General features: G+C 41.7%; 8 protein-coding genes across 8 annotated transcripts; 2 read left to right on the plus strand and 6 right to left on the minus strand.

Annotated features, from left to right (window-relative positions):
- Positions 1-13: 13 nt before the first annotated feature.
- On the minus strand, positions 14-1150 carry TbgDal_X15320 (pyruvate dehydrogenase E1 component alpha subunit, putative; the record flags this gene model as incomplete). The annotated part of the gene is made up of 1 exon (XM_011780395.1): positions 14-1150. The coding sequence occupies one exon, from the start codon at positions 1148-1150 to the stop codon at positions 14-16; it is 1137 nt and encodes a 378-aa protein (XP_011778697.1).
- Positions 1151-2102: 952 nt separating this feature from the next.
- TbgDal_X15330 (heat shock protein, putative) lies at positions 2103-4535 on the minus strand (the record flags this gene model as incomplete). Its single annotated transcript, XM_011780396.1, has 1 exon — positions 2103-4535. One exon carries the CDS (start codon positions 4533-4535, stop codon positions 2103-2105), a length of 2433 nt encoding a protein of 810 aa, XP_011778698.1.
- Positions 4536-4821: 286 nt separating this feature from the next.
- Positions 4822-5148, plus strand: TbgDal_X15340 (hypothetical protein, unlikely; the record flags this gene model as incomplete). The annotated part of the gene is made up of 1 exon (XM_011780397.1): positions 4822-5148. The coding sequence occupies one exon, from the start codon at positions 4822-4824 to the stop codon at positions 5146-5148; it is 327 nt and encodes a 108-aa protein (XP_011778699.1).
- Positions 5149-5205: 57 nt separating this feature from the next.
- On the minus strand, positions 5206-7914 carry TbgDal_X15350 (hypothetical protein, conserved; the record flags this gene model as incomplete). The annotated part of the gene is made up of 1 exon (XM_011780398.1): positions 5206-7914. One exon carries the CDS (start codon positions 7912-7914, stop codon positions 5206-5208), a length of 2709 nt encoding a protein of 902 aa, XP_011778700.1.
- A 1733-nt stretch (positions 7915-9647) lies between these two features.
- Positions 9648-10055, plus strand: TbgDal_X15360 (hypothetical protein, unlikely; the record flags this gene model as incomplete). Its single annotated transcript, XM_011780399.1, has 1 exon — positions 9648-10055. One exon carries the CDS (start codon positions 9648-9650, stop codon positions 10053-10055), a length of 408 nt encoding a protein of 135 aa, XP_011778701.1.
- A 766-nt stretch (positions 10056-10821) lies between these two features.
- Positions 10822-12246, minus strand: TbgDal_X15370 (hypothetical protein, conserved; the record flags this gene model as incomplete). Its single annotated transcript, XM_011780400.1, has 1 exon — positions 10822-12246. The coding sequence occupies one exon, from the start codon at positions 12244-12246 to the stop codon at positions 10822-10824; it is 1425 nt and encodes a 474-aa protein (XP_011778702.1).
- A 4468-nt stretch (positions 12247-16714) lies between these two features.
- On the minus strand, positions 16715-17665 carry TbgDal_X15380 (hypothetical protein, conserved; the record flags this gene model as incomplete). The annotated part of the gene is made up of 1 exon (XM_011780401.1): positions 16715-17665. The coding sequence occupies one exon, from the start codon at positions 17663-17665 to the stop codon at positions 16715-16717; it is 951 nt and encodes a 316-aa protein (XP_011778703.1).
- Positions 17666-18629: 964 nt separating this feature from the next.
- Positions 18630-18983, minus strand: TbgDal_X15390 (hypothetical protein, unlikely; the record flags this gene model as incomplete). Its single annotated transcript, XM_011780402.1, has 1 exon — positions 18630-18983. The coding sequence occupies one exon, from the start codon at positions 18981-18983 to the stop codon at positions 18630-18632; it is 354 nt and encodes a 117-aa protein (XP_011778704.1).
- Positions 18984-19907: the final 924 nt, after the last annotated feature.

The raw sequence follows: 19907 nt of genomic DNA on the forward strand, positions 1-19907 counted from the left end.
CTGGGTCAGCCGTTCACGGCTTGGCATAAACTGTTCCTTGTGTTGTACGATGTTCGTACTGCTCTCCACAATAAATATCCGTGAAGAGTTCTTTCAGAGGGGTAATGGCCTGCTTCTCCGCAGGGGGAAGTTCCTTGTCCACCTCCTTCTTCACGTCCTTTTCCATTTGTTTAATTTCCTCGACCGTCATGATGCCCTCACTCACCACAAATTCCTTCATTTTTTCAATACAATCGCGTGTCCTGCGCACCTCCTGGATATCATTTTTGGTGCGGTACTGGCTGTCAGGATCACTCATCGAGTGACCCATGTAACGATATGAATCCATCTCTAGTACGACAGGTCCCTTGCCGGCAAGGCACCACTCCTTCGCCCAGCGCGTGCCCTCTTGAACCGCAAGGACGTCCATACCATCAACACGCAGCCCGGGAATATAATCACCACGGCGGTACATCTGTGGTTGATATGCAGCGCGGTCCTCCCTGGTGCCCATACCATAGTGATTATTCTCACAACAGAATATGACGGGGATGCGCTGCAGTGCGGCGATATTCATTGCCTCAAACACCTGTCCTTGATTGGCTGCACCGTCACCATAGAATGTAACAGCCACATTTGAGGGTTTGTCGCGGTTCTCGAGGGCATAGCGCCACGCGAGGCCCGCACCCAAGGGAGCCTGCGCACCAACGATGCCGTTCCCACCGTAGAAGTTTTCTTTAACCCTGTACATATGCATACTTCCACCTTTACCCTTGGAGCAGCCACCCTCTCGACCAAAGAGTTCCGCAAAGAGTTCCTCAATCGTGCCTCCCCGCGTCATAAATAATCCATGATCTCGATAACCAGTGACAACGGGGTCGCCACGCGAGAGGACGTTTTCCATACCCACAGGAATGGCCTCCTGACCGATGCAGAGGTGGCAGAAACCGCGGATCTTCTTGAGTTTATATGACTGATCGGCAAGTGCCTCCACCCGACGGATACGAATCATCATCGCAAGGTTCTCTTTTATTTTCTCTGGTTCATATGTGGCGGTGGTCGGGATGGGCGGTAAATCATCGCGACCAGCCGTGTGCAGTTTGAAGGGAACATGAGGGTTAAGAGGTACCGTTTTGGCTCCCAAGAATACTCGGCTGACACACTTAAGCATGATTTTTTCCGATATTCTCCAATACCTTTCCTTTGTTCTTTCTTGCCGCGGCTGCTTGGTTTTGTTGTGTGAGTCCAAACGTGTGTCTTTCTTACAGATTTCTCCAGTGAGTTTCCCACGTGTGCGCAATTACAATAGTCACTACTGCGCACGCTTGTATGGCTAGTTCTTTGTGATCGACAGACTAAATTAAAAAAAAAACGCGTTACCTATAATAACCGCGATATCATTTGTTTTGGCGACAGTTTCGGGGGTGAAGGGGTAAATTTTATAGGGTTGTATTAAGTTATATGAGACGACAAAGGTTACTTCTGGGAGGCCTCCCCGGGGGATTACCATTACGGTAACCTTCCCGAGGTGTTGTAAAGAGCGAGTTTTGGAAAAGAAAGAAGAGAAAGGGTGACCACAAATGCTGTCTACTTCGTTCTCCTTTTTCTCTCCTTCTACCTCACAGTTCTTTCTTTCCCGTTAGATTTAGGTAGCCAACTTAAAACAGTAAAAATAATAATAATAATAGTAATAATAATAATAATAAATCGTAATAATAATAGGTGGTGGTTCTGTGTCATTGTAGCACGGTGGGAAGAGTGTTAGGGTGCCTTGATAAGCCCCTGTGCATGCGTTGAACGCTCATCTGTTTTCCTTTGACCAATTCCAACGGCCCTGACCCCACATAATCCCGTGGGCCCGCTTACCTGTATACATCCACAAACAGTCGTAGGGGTGTTGAGGTGCTGTGTATACAAGACAGAAGGCGTTTCCCCACAAGAAAATAATAATAATATAAAGAAGTCCTGGGCAACACGTGCACTAATATCCCACACTCACCGAACTCTGCTACACATCGTGTCTAAAGTGCAAAAGGGAAGATGGGTATGAGAAGCATCCATCACGGAAACCGAATAACTTTCTTCCCCTTCCTCACATTCGTGCTTATCACGAACCTCCTCTCCTAGTCAAGCTGATCATCCGACGGGGGCTTCTCCCCGTCTCCCGCCTGAGACACTTCAGGCGGCACATTACCGTCGGCAGCCGTTTCTCCATCTTTCGCCTCGGGCGTGGCCTCCTTCGGTTTCGGTGGGGGTGGTCGCTTCACAACCGCACGGACCGCTTCGGCGACTTCTTTCTGCTTCTCCCGCAACGTGGAACACGTGAGTACCGGGGACTCGCTTTTGTGCTGTTTACGATATTTCTCCATTTCATTCTCTGCCCACGCCAGAGCCTCGTCGCATTTGGCTGCCGCTCCTCGTAGTTCCTCTTCGGTGATGTGCGCTTCCTTTCCAATGGCTGCTAGTGCTGTATTTTTTGCTTTGTTCACCTCCTGCTTGAAGGTGGGAAGTTCAAACTCCACATCTTCGAAGTTGCGGCGGCGGTCACTTGCTGCGTCCGCGATCGCACGGAGAGTCTTAACGCGCTCTTGGTACACATTGAGTTCTGCGTCAGCACCGTCTTCATAAAGCCAGTTTTCATACTCATTTGCCAGTTGAATGAACTTTGCTTGTTGCTCCTTTGTGACGTACTCGCATAGGATTCCTCCATCGGCAATTCGCGGGCGGTTGTCTAGGATATAGCTTTCCAGTTCGTTTTTGCTGTCGCGCGTCTTGGTTATCAGGGCGTCTCGATCGTTCATTTCTGTCTCTCTCTTCTGGAACTCCACAATCTCCTGGCCAGTCAAACCAATGACGTCAAGGCGGGGAGTAACACTCAGCTCCACGCGGCGCTGCTTCTGTTTCTTCACCATTGGCTTCTTCTCTGCTGGCTGCTCTCCTTCCTCGTTAGTGGTCTCGCCCTTCCCCTCCTCAGCATCAGCGGGTTCCTCCACCTCATAGACCTCCACTGAGACGGCAGATTCCACTGACACAAGGCCGTTGGGGAGCAGCCGCACGCGCACGCGTACTTCTGTAGCGTTGGAATCTTTTCTCTGCGTCCCGATTTCCCATTCACCAATGACAAAATCTTTGCGGGGCAAGTATGCCTTCACTTTTGGGTGCTCGCTGTCATAGAAGGCGTACAACTTGAAACCACCGGGCCGCTTGATAGTGATCTCCAGCACCTTTGGATAATGGTCATCCGTGCCTTGTACAGACACTACCTTGTTGATGTCCGGAAGAAATGGCACGTGGCTTACAGCACTTGCGTTTTCCATGTAGTATCCAAGCTTGATGGGATACGTTGGGATATCGCTCACAACGAATTCACGTACCTTGAACTTGGGAGAATAAACAGCTGCGGTAATTGCTGCACCACGGGCCGCTGTTTCAGACGCGTTAAGGGTGAAATTTGGCGCACGTCCCAGTAACTCCTCCGCTGCGCTTTTGAACATGGGTATACGACTGCCACCGCCAATCATCTCAATGCTGTGGAATTGATCTGGAGAAAGTCCGGACTCCTCAAACCCCTTCTTGATCACTGCCTTGAACCGTTCAACAAGACCAACAGAGAGTTCCTCAAGTGTGGACCGCGGGAATGACGGAATGTTCACGTCAACGTCCATGAGGTTTTCCACGTTGAGTTGTGCAACCTGATTGCCTGAGAGAAGATATCTGAGGCGCTCGCATGCCTGGAGAAGGCGGAGACTCGCTCTTTTGTTCTCCTTCACATCCACGTGATACTTCTTCTTCACTTCTTCCGCCATATACTCAAAGAGTTTGTAGTCGATGTCCCGTGTTCCCAGATGACAGTCAAATGTACGGCTCAGCAACTTCAGATGACCGCGCCAGAAGCATGCAACAGCAAACACCGTGGTGCCGTAGCCCATATCAAGAATACCGACTACCTGCCCCTTGTCTTCTGTCTCTCCAAGCGAAGAGCCACGGAAGATGCCGTAGTCGATGCCAGCTGCCGTCGTGTCGTTCACGAGCGAAAGGCAGTTTAACCCAGCAATCTCACACGCTTGCATGAGCAACTTCCTTTGTTCAGCTGTATAGTAACAAGGAACTGTCAGCACGCATTCACGAGAGTCTACTGTAACCTTTGAGTCGGACAAACTTGCCAGGTTGACGTAACCGCGAAGTCGCTGCAGCATCATTGCAAGTACTTGCTCTGGGTAGAAATAAGTCAGTTCTCCGCAGTAATTCACGCCGAACATAAGCCGCCCCTTGTCATCACCTTTTATCGCGCACGTCAAAAAACGCCTCTCAGACTCAAGGCTGGGGTCGTCCATATACATGCCGATGAAACGCTTAAGCAAAAAAATAGTGTTTGAGGAATTGCGCACATAGCGGTCCAGGCCCGGTTCACCGATAAAACGTTCATTGTCAACAAACGAAGCGATGGTAGTCGTTTCACGCTTGCTGACTTCGTTCGTCACGATGTCAACACCACCGTGTCTGGTGATGGCGACGGTGGTGTTCAAATTTCCAAAGTCCACACCGAAGACTGACATGTGAATTGGCTCTTTTGTGCTTCACTTACCTGAAGTTTTCCCTTGCAGAACTTGTATTTAAATCACTCCTTTCTTTGCTCTACTTCGGACAAGAGAAAGGGGGAAAAGGCAGCAATGCGGAGGAAGGATCTGGGGAAAAGGGACCGAGGAAAAATGTATTCATGCAAAAAACAAACAAACAAACAACACTCGGACACACGACTCTCCCGGGTTGGATTCAGTTTTGCACACCTCTCCTTCAAACCTCGACAAGCAACGGTCGCACCTCGGCGCCCCATGTGTGCTGATGACTTGCGACGAGAACGTTGGAAGGGAAGTGGAAGAAAAAAAAAATGAAAGGATAATGCGCAACTATGTGACGCAACACACAGCAACTGACACAGAGAAAACACTAAACCGCGTTAAAGTATTTCCACCCTCATTTCCTTTTTTTCTAAAATCATCCAACCTTCCCCCATACCCTTCAGAAAATGCACAAACTGATACCCACAGCGACACAGTGCGTAGAAGCAAAGATGGTGGCAGATCATCAAAAAATGCAGCTTCTTACCTTCGCCAAACTCCTTATATTGTTCCAATGGCTGTGCGAGGGCAAACCCTGTACGACACATAAAGTGGACAACTTCACAATGCTACTGGTTACTTGAGTAACTTTGATAGGGCACGCAACTTAGCGCCATGGTCGAGGCATTGTGGCCCCATTTGATTGGGTTGGACTTTCAACTAACTGACAACAGCCCTGGGTCGCTGAGCATTGCTGTTGTTTGCGGCCACCACTAAGAGAACGCTGATTGTTACGGTACATTTCACTGTAGCCACCGGGTCGAGTGGTGATACTTAGCGGAATGCCCTCCTGTTGTTTCCATGACCTTGGCATTGAGGGTTTCCCATCGAGCTGTTGGACCTGCTCCTTGACGTTGTGCAGAAGATGCGTCCACTCTACATCCGTCTTTGGGGCCCGCCTCCTAATGTCGAGGAAGCTATCCAACTTTTCTGCCATCGTGTCGCGTTCCTGTCGTAGTGCCTCAGTTTCTTCTACTGCCCGCTCAACATCGCGCCTGGCTTCCTCAGCAGCTTCTCTCAACGCAGGTAGCACAAGTAATCGCTCCCGCGCATCCTCCAACTGCTTAGAAAGATGCTCTACACTTTTCATCTTTTTATTGATTCGCTTTATTTCTTCACGAAGCGACTCATTCTCTAGTTTAACTTCGCGGTTTTGGGTTTGGAGCTGCAGATTCTTCTCTTCCAACTTCTTCTCATCATCGGCTTCTTTTAAGGATTTCTGCTGCTGTTGCTCGAGTTCGGTTATGCGAAGTCGGGCTTTATGGAGTTTCTCTTGCAGCGTGTTACTATTTTTGTCTATCTTCAGTACATCTTCCTTGTACTTTTGTGAATCATGTGTGTGCGTCTCCCGCTCCTTAGCGAGCTGCTGTTCCACCTCACACTTTTGGTCTTGCAGACGATTCAACTCAAGTTGAAGCTGCCTTACCTCATTCTCGGCAGAATCACGCTTCTGCCGGAGATGATCTGCCTCTAAGTCCATTCTCTGTGTACGTTCTGTAAGTTGCTGTAAACGATATTGTTGCTGTTGGTTCTCCGTACGCAAACCAGCCAATTCCGCCTCTAATTTCGCCACAGTTGCCTCCACTGCCCGACGCTCCGATCGCTCCTTGTCGCGTTCTCGTTCTAACTCCCCGACTGCATCGAGTTGCTTTTGTAACCTACGCTGAGTGACATCTAATTCGTGTTCAAGCCGTTTCTTTGTTTTTGCCAGGTCCTCCTTCATTGACCGCGCCATTTCTTGCTGCTGGCCTTCCGACTGCTGTTTGTAGTTCTCAAAGGAGAGGTCGCGGTTGTTTAGCTCTCGTTGAAGTGTTTTGGCACTTTCTTCCGCTTTATGCAGCTCATCCTTCAACCGTTGACACTCTTTTCGTGCCTTTTCCTGTTCCTTAGCTAGCCGTTCAGAGAGGTTCTCACAATCTCTCCTTAGCTTCTTGCAATCCTCCGTCATCTGTGCTATCTTCTCGCCTGACTGGCGCCTTTCTACACTTAGAAGCTCCCACAACTCGTCTGCGCGCCGTGTCGACTCCTTTACTGTAATTTTATTTTCCCTCAGCTGGTCTTTGCACTGTCCCGCTTCCGCCTGCGCTGCCGAAATATCTCCGGTTAAGCGCTTTATTTGATCTTTCAGAGATCTATTGGTGGCTGTCAGTTCATTGATCTGTGCTTCATGTGCCTTCCTTTGCCTAGTTTGTGTTTCGATAGCTTCTAATGCGTCTGTCAGTTTGTCGGTGGTTAAGGCAAGTTTTTTCTGCGTGCACTCATGTTGATCCCGCGGGACCACATCACCTCTCCGCCGCTCAGCTTCCAACTTTGTAGAAAGGGTTTCATTCTCACCTTTCAACTTCGAGAGATGTTTCCACAACTCCTTGTTTTCAACAATAAGGGTATTAATCATTTCCATTGTTTCTTGCTCCGACACCTCGCTGAACGCAAGCATCTGCTCTTGAAGAGATGTTAGTACATCCTCCACGCCATTCAACTTCGATTCAAACTCCGCAACGAGCGAAAGCACAGAGTTTCGAGTGGCAATAGCCGAAGCCTCGTCTTCTTCCTGTGCACGAAGTAACACACTAAAGGAGTCCGTTAGTCTGCCTGCAAAGGCTTTGTGCGTGTCGCGTATCTCATCTATACGTTGTTGCACCTCCCCAGTTGGAATGTACCGCGTACGGTCATTGAGCAAACGTTGAACCTCGCTCTGGTCCACAGTGGGCCGCTCGCGTTCTTGCTGCAGCTCACGACGAGCCCTCTCAACTTCCCATTGCGTCTCTTGGAGCATTGTTTTCAGACGGTCACACTCCCCACGCACATTGGCATGCTGCTGACGTTCGTGCACAAGATGCTCCTCCAGCCGTTTTACACTACCCTCTGTTGCAGTTAGTTTTTCAACTGTTTCCCCGTACCGCTGAGTCAAAGAACTAAACTCTACCTTTTGTTCATTTAGCTGCTTTGTCACGCGTGAGAGGCGTGAGTTCGTTTCCTTCAGCTCCTCTTGCATGACATCTGCCTCATGTTGTATGTTCTGAAGCTTCTGCTCCATTAAACCGCGGTGCAAGTCTCGAGTGCATGAGAGGCCCCCGATTACATCAGCGCCGTCGATCACTCTTTCCAAGGGGGAGGAGGTGCCGCTACGGCGCCCAAAGGCGGATGCAGACCGGGAGACAATACCAAGTTCCCCTTTTGGAGATGAAATATCTATGGTTCTAGGACCAGCACCTGGAGCACGGGACCCGCTTCTGTTCACACGCTCATCGGCTTTTCGTGATGGCGAACGGTCGGCATACAGTGAAGCGTCTTTCCAGCCGAGGTGCGTCTCCATGGAGGCACACTACAATATTTTCTATTATTTGCTCTGTGACTAGTAAACCACCACGAAGCAACAATTTGTAAAAGAGAGAGGAAGGAAAAAGAAAAAGAAAAAAGGTAGCTTGTAGAAATAAAGTGAACGTGAGAGTAGTTCAACGGCAGCTCGGGGAGTTGAGAGAGAGAGAGAGAGGGGGAAAAGTAACACAAGGTAATTACCAACAAGAAACTCCAAAAATGAAGCAGAGATAGTCCAAACACATAGCTCTCCCTCTTTTTATCTCGGTTTGTTGTCTTCTGTTGGTGACTCGCGTCTTTTGTTTTTGTTTTCGCGTCAAACTTTGCTTTGCTTTGTTTTTTAATTATATTTTGTTATTTTTTTTCTGTTTTTTTTTTTTGCTTATTTGCTCTTCCCACTTATCCTCTTCTGTTCCTCAATTATTTTTTTTTTGTTGGAGCGCAATAATATAAGTCAATCAAATAATAAAATGGAGGTGTTGAGGAAAAGCAAAGGAAGAAGGGTAGTGGCGGCGTATAGAGGGAGTACGTAGAAAATAAAACGAAAAATAATAAAAACAACAAAACAAAAACAATGATAATAATGGTAATACATATAAGTAAATAAATATAAATAAATATAAATAAATAAACATATATATATATATATATATATATATGTGGAGAAACGGGATGAAAAAGGTGGGGAAATCGCTACTGTTGATTGCAACAAGCCCCAACCACCCGGCTACAGTGCATCAACAAAGGAAGAACACGAAATAATGCAAATAAAAGTTAATGTCGACTGTAACAAATAAAATAAAAGAGGACAGGGGGAAATGAGTTTTTCAAATCTTTTATTTTTGTGTCTTCAAATTGTTTTATTCGACACAGTTTGACGCCTGATTGTTTGCTTTTCCCATTTTCACTCTTTTCTTTTTCCTGCCGTGCACTCAATTGACAGAAGATGGGGGAGGGGGAGAAAAAAATACAGTGAGAAAAAAAAACCGAACAACATCAAAAAAAAAAAAGATCCACAAGTGTAACGCACGGCAACTGTGGCGCACATGCATGTCCCCACACACATATATAAATAAATAAATATATGAATGATTGCGTCACAATACGGCACTGCTGTTGGTCTTTAACAGTGAAAAAAAAAAAATAGTGATAATGTTGAAGACGCAAGTGAAACGAGTAAGCGGCTCGACAGAGTGAACTAGGGAACAAATGAAAAAAAAAAAAGCAGCAACCAGCACTAAAGAGAATAATGACTGTAACAAACAGTAAATCCGGTTACTCGTCATTTTCCTCCTTTTCTTCTTGTTGAATTTGATGTTGTTTTCCCTTCGTTCTTCCTCCCTCTTTTTTTTTCTTTTTCTTTTTTTTAAACTCAATAAGACAAAGTCACTTCATTCCCAATGAATGTAGTAATAACAACTGTACCACACTTGTTTTTACCCGGTGTTGTTTATTCGTGATTCCCCTTGTTGTGTTTATTTTTGTTTTATGCTTAAACTTCAATTTAAGCAGAAGAAAAAGCAGATGATTCCCCCTCCTTCTGTTTTTAATGCCTTTTTCTTCGGTTTTATTTTTATTTTAAATTACTTTTAACTGTTGTTATTGTTTTCTTTTTGTTCGACCCTCATGGACCTGAGAGGTTTAATTTTTCTTAACAACGAAAAAAAAAAAACATCATCTTGAAGCCGGTATTGTTGTCATATTACCGTCGGTGTAACACATGTTACGACAATGATTATAAAATACCCTTCGATTATTTACTTCTACATTTACCCTCCCCAATCCCAATCAATCCCTTTTGTTTTTCTTTTGCGTCTTTTTTCCTTTTCCTTTTCCTTTTTCTTCTTTCGTTTGACTACTTCCAACATTTCCTCTTCCTTTTCTTGTTTCTTATTTGTGTATTATCATTCTTCTCACTTCATTTCTTCATCTGCCTCATCTCATTTAACTCACCTTTCTTTTCCAAACCCACATTTTGAGGATTTTCTATTTTTTTTGTTTTCCTTTTTTCTTCGTATATATATGTATATATATATATATGTATTTGTATTTGTGTGTTTGTATGTTTTATTTTTTGTTCTTCCCCCCTCCTGGTTGTATCTTTCCCTATTTCCTCCATGCAATAATTCGATACGATGACAACAACCTGAAGGAGGTGTGGATTAACCAAAAGGGTTAATTTATTATTTGTTTCTTTTCTTTTCTTTTTTTTTTTGTGTGTGTGTGTGCGTATTTATGTGTGTCTGTGATTCCTGTTTTTCCTTTCCATCCCTTTCCTTTTCTCCTCCTGTTTTTTCTTTTTTAAATATGGAAGGGTAAAGGAAGGAATGCGAAATGAACACAACGGTGGACCACCGCTGCTAAACTACTCTCCCGCAGAGACACTACAAAAACGGTAAGAGACGCTACACAACTCTCGCTTCAGCACCGCGGCGAAATGCTCAAAAAAACAAAAAAACAAAAAACAACAACAACAACAAAAAGAAAAAAGAAAATGATGTGTGCACACTTCTTCAGAAAGGCTCAGGGCGGCGGAATAAAGGGGTTGAGGAAGAGATGCAAAAAAAAAAGAAGGAGAAAAGAGCCGGTACGATATCAAACTTTAAGAAGCACATCTCCCCTGACTTCCTGCCTGACCCGGTTTGTTCAGCATACACACACAACACTTCAAAATAAAAAAAAAAGGAGGGGGAGGAGGAGGAGGGGGGGGGGGAGGAAAGCGAAGTACTAATAACGAAGAAAGAAAAAACAAAAAAAAAGGCACGAAGGTAGTGACATGAGGCGCTACTTCCCAACAAATAAGATAGAAAAAAGTTATCCCCATCACGATGAATACAATTCACCAGAAAAGCTGGTGGTACAACACATGATGCCATACGGGTAGAGGCATTACAACACGTGGTGTTTACCTCGCGTATGGCCAATTTAAAGGAACAGTGCCATCGTGTCCGGGTATTTGAGAGTTGTATAACTGCCATACATCCCCCAACGGCTGCGGCCGTGGCTGTTGAATGGTTCCGGTGCAACGTCGCTGCCCTGCGCCAAGAGTTACCACCGTGCTCAAAAACGAGCCATCAAAAACAGGTTGAACCGCCACCGCTTCAGCAGCACCACGGGGGAGGAAAAGTAACGTTCCCACCGCAGCGGGATCATCCAACTGAGGAGACGGAGCAACGGTAATTGTCCGCGGAGTCGCTGCCTGTTGTGCCATGATGGAGACAAGTTGTGAGAGAAGAGTATTCATTTGATCTTGTGGAACTGTTCTGCCCGTTGTAGCGGAAGCATATCCAGTGCCGCAAACTCCCGCTGTTCTTAATGCGGCAAGTATTTCTTGGGTATTGGTGTCTCCCATTGGCGGTGTAGTGGCGGAGGGGCTACGTGGCCCTGAAGTTGGCTTCTGAGAGGCTTTTTGTGGGAGACCACATGTTCCATTTAATCCTTGCCGAAGCGCCATTTGCACAACGGGACTTGGTTCAAAGGAGGGTGAACTAACGTTGGGCACCCACCCGGATCCTCCATCGTGTCGACCTTCTTCTGGTGCTTTCCTCATCCCTGCGCTATGTTCTTCTTTATTGAAACCGCTGCCGTTATTTCCAACGACACTCTTTTTCCCCTTGATATTGTTGGAGTGCTGAGGAGATATGCATGCTGAGGCATTTGGTTCAGCAACAACCTTTGGTGCACGCTTGAAGGCACCTTGTGCGTTTGGGTCAACGCAAACAACATGGATAAAATTGCATCGTTCCCCAGTAAAACAGGTTTGGTTCGTTTCAAAGTACTTGCAGCGGATCAGCGGCTCAGCAATGTCATGACGGGCACAAGCTCCGCGCGTGTTAAGAACTTGTTCACTGGGGATTAAATTTACGGTAGTCATATCAGCGGAAAGAACCTCCAAAACTTCTCCGGCTGGTAGCCGTTCGTATGTACATTCACTCTCGTGGCGCCATATGTAATTCACATGAATGGGATGCGTCTCCAACGTGTTGTAATCAACATCGGCATGAACAAATTTGCAACCGCTACCCATGGTGCATGAACTCGGCTCATATGATTTATAATTGCGGCAGGCCACCAACCGGGTAATATTCAACCGTGCTGATGGCATGTGCACTATGAGATGTGAAGGAACCTCATACAAACACTTAAACTCGGCGTCAAATACTTTTGTTAAATTAGCATTCGCACAGTTCTCGGTGCTGACACTCAACGGAAAATTTGTGCTTCCACACAACTCATTGCTTTGTTTCCATTGTTCCCAAATTTCATCAATTGCCCACATCGGCAACAACTCGTTGTCCATACTGTCCCCCTCGATAATATCCATCGTCATCCAGTGGGTCGGGAGGTGTTACAACCCTTCTTTTTTTCTTTTTTTTTTTTGCCTTCTATGGTAAAACCACACCTTCCCTTCACAATTATTGTTTCCTTTCCCTTCCTTTTTGGTTTACACTATTTTTCTTCGCTTATTCACTGTAACTTTGGTCACTTTTCACGCCTTCAGTTTGTCTCTCACCTCGTTGACCTTCAACCGCGCAAATGTGAAAAGGGGAAAGGACGTCAAAAGAAAAAAAAGAAGGGTGAGGTGAGGTTGAAACATACAAACACAAACACACATATATATATATATATATATATTAGTCGAGCTACCGAGGCATTTATTTTTTGTATTCAGCAGCAAATACTTAAATGCACATTTCCATACTGTGTAACATAACACAAAGTATTATCACATGCATATGCATAAGCAGAAAGACAAATAAATACATTTAATTGCCAGCTTGCCATTCGCAAGTTATTTAAGGTTCCTCCTTTTTTTCTTTTTTAGGAGGAGGAGGAGGAGAACATTCCGTTAGTTCTCATCACACCAATTGCGTCCATAACCGACGTTTAGTCACCGCAAATATGACATTTCCCCCCGTTTCTGCACGTCATTTACTATATATATATATATACAAATTATACTATATACATCTACCTGTACAAAATAAAATATAAATGGATAACTAAAAAACAAAAAAGAATAATTATACGGAGAAAAAGAAAGAGAGAGAGAGCGCGTATGTGAAACATTTATTTGAGATGAAAAGTGACTCATGTCGACTCAATTAAACCATCATGAGAGGGGGGAGGGAAGAAATAATTAAATAAAAAACAACAAATCACAGAAACAAAATAATGTAAAAAAAGAAAAAAAAAAGAAAACATTGGAAAAAAAAATGAAGTGTAGGAACAAAAAAAAATGTTGGAAAAAACGACGAAATAAACAAAGTACGTAAAAAAAAAATAAGCAAATAAATAAATGGTGTAGAGTTTTTTTTTTGATGAAAATAGGAAGGGATGCTGAAAAAACATACCAAGAAAAAGAAAAAAAAGGCAAAAAAAAATAATCCCAATAAATAAAATCAAGTAAAGGAAATAGAGAGGGGAATGAAAATAATGAAAAAAGATCCAAACGACCCACTGAAAAAGAGAAAAGACGAGGGCAAAAGCAAAGGCAAAGGAGGAAGAAGGGGACAGAGACAGTTTCAAAAACTAAAAAAAAAATAAAAAGGGGAGGAGGGGAATTAGTTGGTGGAGTGGAGTGTAGGAGGAATAAAAAAGAAAAGAAGAATGGAAGGAAGGAAGGAAGGGAAGTAAAGAAAAAAAAGAAGGTAAAATAATATAAGTAATATAAATAATATAATTATATACGCACATGTCAAGCAGCTTCAAAAATAAATAAACAAACAAATAAACAGAAAGAAGGGGACAAAAAAAAGTTTTTTTTTTAAAAATTATGATATAAAGATAAAATGAGTAAGGGGTTCGAGTTATATAAAAATGGTGGAAGCAATCGCAACACGTTGAGGCCCCGAATGAACGGAATGAAAATTACCGGCAGTGCTGCTGATTTCACACACACACCACACACGCAAAAAGAAAAAAATAAATAAAAATAAAAATAGACAGACAAACAACAGCCACACAAACAAACACTTCCCGTAGATTAGAGAGTATAAAAAGGTACCAACTTATAAATTCCGTGGCCCGTATTCACGTTGAAGGAAAACAAAAATATATATTAATATTATTATTAAGTAATGAAAAATGTGCGGGTGGTAGGTGAAGAGACAATAAATTGGAATAATGAAAACTCACATAATTCTACTCGCTTCCCACATATTCGCCGCAGAAATACGCGCCTAAAAATACGCGACAGTGAAATCAGGTGTGTCAGTGGTTGCGTTAGTTCGTATTTTTTTTTTCTTTTTTCTTGTTTTGTCTTATTTTTCTTTTTGTCTTACTTGACTTTTGCTTTGGCATCAAAGAAGGATTGGAAAATTATGTGGGGAGGGGAGAAACGAGGATAATAATAATAATAATAATAATAAAGGGAAGGGAGCGACAATGGGAAAAGGTAAACAAGAGGGGAAACTAAGTTAAAGTAATAAAAATATGAAAGTAAAGGGTAAAAAGTCGACACAACAAAAATGAGAACGTGTGTAAATTAGTGGCTCATTTAAAAACTTAAAGAAAGGAAAAAAAAAGAGTAAAGCAATGTTTATTTGTTCGCTGCGTATTTATTGACAAGTTGAACGATGCAAAAATAGGAGAGAAATTATGTTGGGGCATAGGGAATAGTTGCTCCGCCTCCCCACCCTCTTTAGAACCATCAGCATCGTGTTTTGTTCTCTTTGTTTTTTTTCTTTTTTTCATTTTAAAGGTTTCTTGCAAATGTTGCTATAGTATATAATGAAAAGTAATAATCCCACAAAAATAAATGCAAACATTTATATATTCATACATTCACACAAAAACACTGCTTTTCGGAGTTGGCGGAGGGATATGAGCATTTTTAAAACCACACGTATGCGTTAGCGGAAAATGATACGCACAAAATAAAGTTTAAAAGAAAGGAATTGGGTAAAAACAAAAAGAAAAACAGAAACAAAAAAGGAAGGGAAGGGAAGGGGAAAAAGAAAAGAGAAAAAGGGATGATGCATGCCCGGAGAAACATATAAATGGATATGCAAATATATAAACATACATGCAAGTGTCAGGTCATATAAAAATGCAAACATATATAAGTGTCAGGTCATATAATGACTTAAACAAACACATATATAAATTTATATACATTCATTTACTTATACATATTTTAAAAAAAAAAAATAACAAAAATAGTTTAGGGAGGAGTAAGACAAAGACGATAAGGAAACAAAAAAAAATATTCAAACACAAAGCTCAAGTGTCTCATTATTTCATTTCATTTCATTTCATTTCTTTTGTTTTTTTTCTTTTTTAAAAAATACCACCTTTTTTTTCTTTCCTTTCCTCCTCTTTTTCTTTACCTTTTTTTTTTTTTTCAAAAATGGGGTAGTGAAAAGGAGCGTCGAAGGAAATTATATTGATAATAATTAAACACTAAAATGAGAGAAAATAAGTAAATAAACAAAAAAAAAACAATCACAACATGATGAGATGAGGTGTACATAAGGGGAAACTCATGTCAGTCGTGTTTTGCCTTGTTTGACCCCGGTCATACGTGTAGAAGTGGAGAAATAAAAATAACGATAAGAAAAAAAGAAAAGAAAAAGAAACAACACGACACAGAACAAGTAATGTTACGTATATGTTTTTTCTTTTGTTTTCAACACACCAAAACAAAATAAATAAATAAAAGAGGGGGGGGTAAGGTTGAAACTAGTTATGCGTATTATCATTCGGAAATGGAAGCGACGAAATGTTTAAAGGAAAATAAGTTAATTAATTAATAGAAAAATGGAGGGAAATGCGGAAAAGCTCTCGTCATTGGCCTACATTTCATATTTGACCTCGAGGCACGTTATTTTTCTTAGAATTTTTGTGTTATAAATGCCGAAACGACAACGCCAATAATTATGGTTGTATAATGTGAAAGGAGTTAAAACCAATCGAAAGAAAAAAGACAGACAAAAATCAGAAAAAAAAAAGAAGGAGGGAGGGAAGGAGGGAGGGAGAAAAACAAAACAAATATCAGTAATAATTCAACAAATAAAACGCTCCTCAAAAAGTCAAATATGTCTCATGGTCGGTACCCTTCTACAACATAAAAAAAAGAAACAATTCCCCACAGTCGTATAGTTCGTGGCTATTTTCTTTGCCTTATATTCAAGTTTCTCCATCTTTTTTTTTTCCTTTTCACATAAACCACAAATGTATGCACATACACGCCGATGAAGAGCCCTCTTTACCCCCCCCCTCCCTTTTTTAAAAAAAAGAAAATTTAGTTCTTTCTTCATCCCATGAATTCGCTCAAATAAATAAGTAGAAAGACAAACCAAAAACAAAAAAAAGACAATCCCAATAAAAATAAATAAATAAAATAATCAAAAAATATATACTTATTATCTTATATTATTTCCTCCACCCCCTTTTTTTTCCCCCACTGTCTTGTCTCCCCTCTCCACTCCAAAACCCACGCAATGTCCCCCTTTCCGTTGTCATATTTCCTTCATTAGTTATCCTCTTGCTTCGTATTTCTCTTTCAATTCATACATGCACTCGTATATTTTATTGCACTAACTCATAACCATATATATAAAGATATGCTTGTACGTTTGTTTATACGCACATAGGTTATACACAAAGGGGAAGTCAAAAGGCAGAGAGACGAGTAACGAGAAAGAAAGAGAAAGAGAGAGGAATAGAGAAGGAGAAAATAAAAAGGCACACACATACAAACATATATATATATATATATATAATTATATATACATATATATTTGTGTGCGTGTGTGTATATGTATGCATTGCTGTATGGATTGAAATATTCATCTTTATGACCTGCAGAGAACAGGATAGTAAGGATTATGGCAATATGAAGCGGGCCGTGAGTTGGTTGCCATGGTGCTCCGTCTGGAGACTGAAGCATCACTGAAGGCTGCAACAAGTGTCGGTCGGCTCTTCACGACGGTACTCGTGCGGACGCGTGCGGTCACTCGGCATCGTGGAATTACGCTGCAAGTTGCTGGAAGTGGCTCACCAGCGGCATCTACACGAAAAGACAAGGCGGTGTAACCGCCTGCTCCCATGGATAACGCTGGCGCCTCACGCTCCGGTGACGAAATGCAGAAGTCGCTTAACATCGGAGTCCCGCTTGCAAACGTACGCGGCATCTTTTGAGAATCCGTGGCACTCGCGACTGCAGGGGACCTCGGCGTTGGAGTTACGGCTGCGGTACGGGCGGGTGCCCGTTTAAAGTCACCCACAACAGTCGGGTCAACACAAAGTGTATGAATAAAACTGCATCGCTCGCCACGGCTGCACATTCGGTTGGTTGTATAAAGAGGGCAACGCATCAGTGAGTGCGGGAGTGCATTGTGGTGTGCCACTGACCCGCGCGTGACGAGGACAAGTTCACTGGAAATAAGTTCATGCTCTTGAGGGTTTTCCTGTGAGCAAACCTCCAAAACTTCTCCAGCTGGTAGCCGTTCGTACGTGCAATGGTCCTCATGGCGCCATATGTAATTCACATGAATGGGATGCGCCTCCAGCGTGTTGTAATCAACATCGGCATGTACGAAGCGACAACTTTCCTCCTTTGCGCAGGAGTTTGGAACGCCAGATCTGTAATTGCGGCAAATCACAAGGCGGGAGATATTCAACCGTGCTGGTGGAACATGTAAAACAAAGTGGGCGGGCACCAGGTAAAGGTACTTGAAGTTGGGATCAAATACCTCCATGACGCCGTTTTGAACGTATTTGGCGCGATTGTCCTGCGATGACATATTTCCACTTCCTTGTCTTTTCTTTTCCTCCCTTTTTTTTCTCCTGCTTTCCTTTTGCAAGCGTTTCCTGTTGTCACGTTCAAACCGTTATCCGCTGTGCGATGCTTACTTTGTTTTAACTTTAAGAAACTGAAGATGAGTGTATTCGGCTTAACTTTGATATTTAAACCAAACCAGGTATGCAAAAAATAAAAAAAAGGGGGAAAAAATAATAATTGAAATTCATGAATATGCTTCAGAAAGAGAAACAGATACGAAAAGTATGCACACAAACCTTTTTATAGTTTAACTTTCCAGTTTCCCTTTTCTCCTGGTCTGTTGGATGGGGAGTGCGGTGCCAATGTTAACACACTTCCCTCCCCCTCCCCTCCCTAACAAAAACAAAAAAAAACAAAAAACAAAAACAAAAAAACAAAAAGACGAGAGGAAGATGGAGAGAGGAAAAAAAGAAAAAGAAAAAGAAAAACGCTGTAAATTCCGTTTTTATTCCTTCTTAACCCTCCTAATGTAGAAAAAATAAAATTTAAAGAAAAAATATCCTGAATAAGTAAACGAAAAAGGAAGAGAATGGGGGGAAAAAATAATTAAAAAGCCCCCGGAAAAAATAAAATAAATAAAATACTCCACTAACGAACGATTTCGCCCTCACAGGCATTTTTTTCTTTTGTTTTTTTTAAAAAAAAACTTTTCCTACCTCTCCTTTGCACTTCTCTGTTTTAATAAATCACTTTGGCCTCTTTTTTTTCTTTTTAACACCCTTTCGTTTCGTTTAGTTCGAGCTGTTAAATTAATCCTAAAAAAGAAAAAAAAAGAAAAAAAATCACGCTCACAAATGTTAAATGTGCTGCCGCAAGTCGAAGAGAAATAAGAAAGAGGAAGTAAAAAAGGGATAAAAAGACAATAAAATCCAAAATAAAAAAAATTAAAGGTAAAAAGAGTTTTTCCCCTTCACAAAGTGAACCAACTAAATTAAAAAAAGCTGATAATAATAAAAAAAATAAACTAAGAGTAGAAAAAAAAGGTTTTCTCCCACATAAATCCATTTAATAATAATAATAACCATCATCATCATCGAAAGAAAAAAGTATAATGAAATAAGTGAAGAAAAACAATAAATAAAAATAAAAAAGAAAAAAAAGACAAGAAAACAAAACAAAAGGCAAACAAAGAAACGAAATAAAACTAAAAAATTAAGACGACGTGAGTATGCTCTGTGCTTGCAGCTTGTGCAACTACACTGTGTGGGATATCCAACACCATATGGTATCTTACATATGGTTTGGTACATATTTTTCACATAAATGTAGCAGAAACACATTTAAAGCATCATCTTTCTTTTTTTTTGTTATTGTCCCCCTTCTTTCCCTCTTTTCACACACCACCTTCATCTAACGCACATTTTAAATCCATTTACATGCACATGTATGCATTTAATTCACTTTCATTCGTTAATTCATTCAATTATATACATATATTCATATATGTATATTCTTTTCATTTTCCTATCTCTCTATCTCTTGCCATTCAGTTTTTAATGTCCATCAGGTACCGGTAACTTTCATAAAATTATAAACAGTTATTGTATGAAGGAAAATCAGAAAGTTTCGGAGGAGGGGAAATAATAAATGAAAGAGAATTCCCTTTTTCTTTTTTTTTTTCAAAAATGAAAAAAGTGAATTACTTCAATACATAAACTTAAGCTAATCGAAACAACTGCAGCCACAAAAATCAAAGGAGAGTTTGTCTTTTTTTTAAAAAAAAAAGAAAGTTTGAGGGAAACGAACAAAATAACGAAACAAAAAATTTTCTCTTCCCAACTTTTATGACGTAACGTAACGACAAATAAGCATAATTTTAAAAGGAAATAAAATGGGACAGGGAGAAAAGGCTGAGTAAGCTCAAATGATAAATCACAGTGATATAAAAATCAGTGTATCATCAGGAAAACAATAAAAAAAGACTAAGACAAGGGCGTTAGTACAGGAGTGAAAATAAATCCCGCTGCATTCCCATTAAAAAAAAAATGAATAAACAATACATGAGGAGTAAAGAAAAAGGAGGTGAAAAGAAAGATATATATATATATATAATTATTTTTTAAAAAAGAACGCACTCCATCGAAAAGAAATGCGGAAAGTGTGGTAAGAAATCGGTACAGGAAGAAAAATAAAATGCACATGGTTGTGGCCAGTGCCCAAGTGATACAAAATGATTCAAAAAAAAAAAAGAAAGAAAGAAGAGA

Source organism: Trypanosoma brucei, chromosome 10, assembly GCF_000210295.1.
Source record: "Trypanosoma brucei gambiense DAL972 chromosome 10, complete sequence".
NCBI classification, from domain to species: Eukaryota; Euglenozoa; class Kinetoplastea; order Trypanosomatida; family Trypanosomatidae; genus Trypanosoma; species Trypanosoma brucei.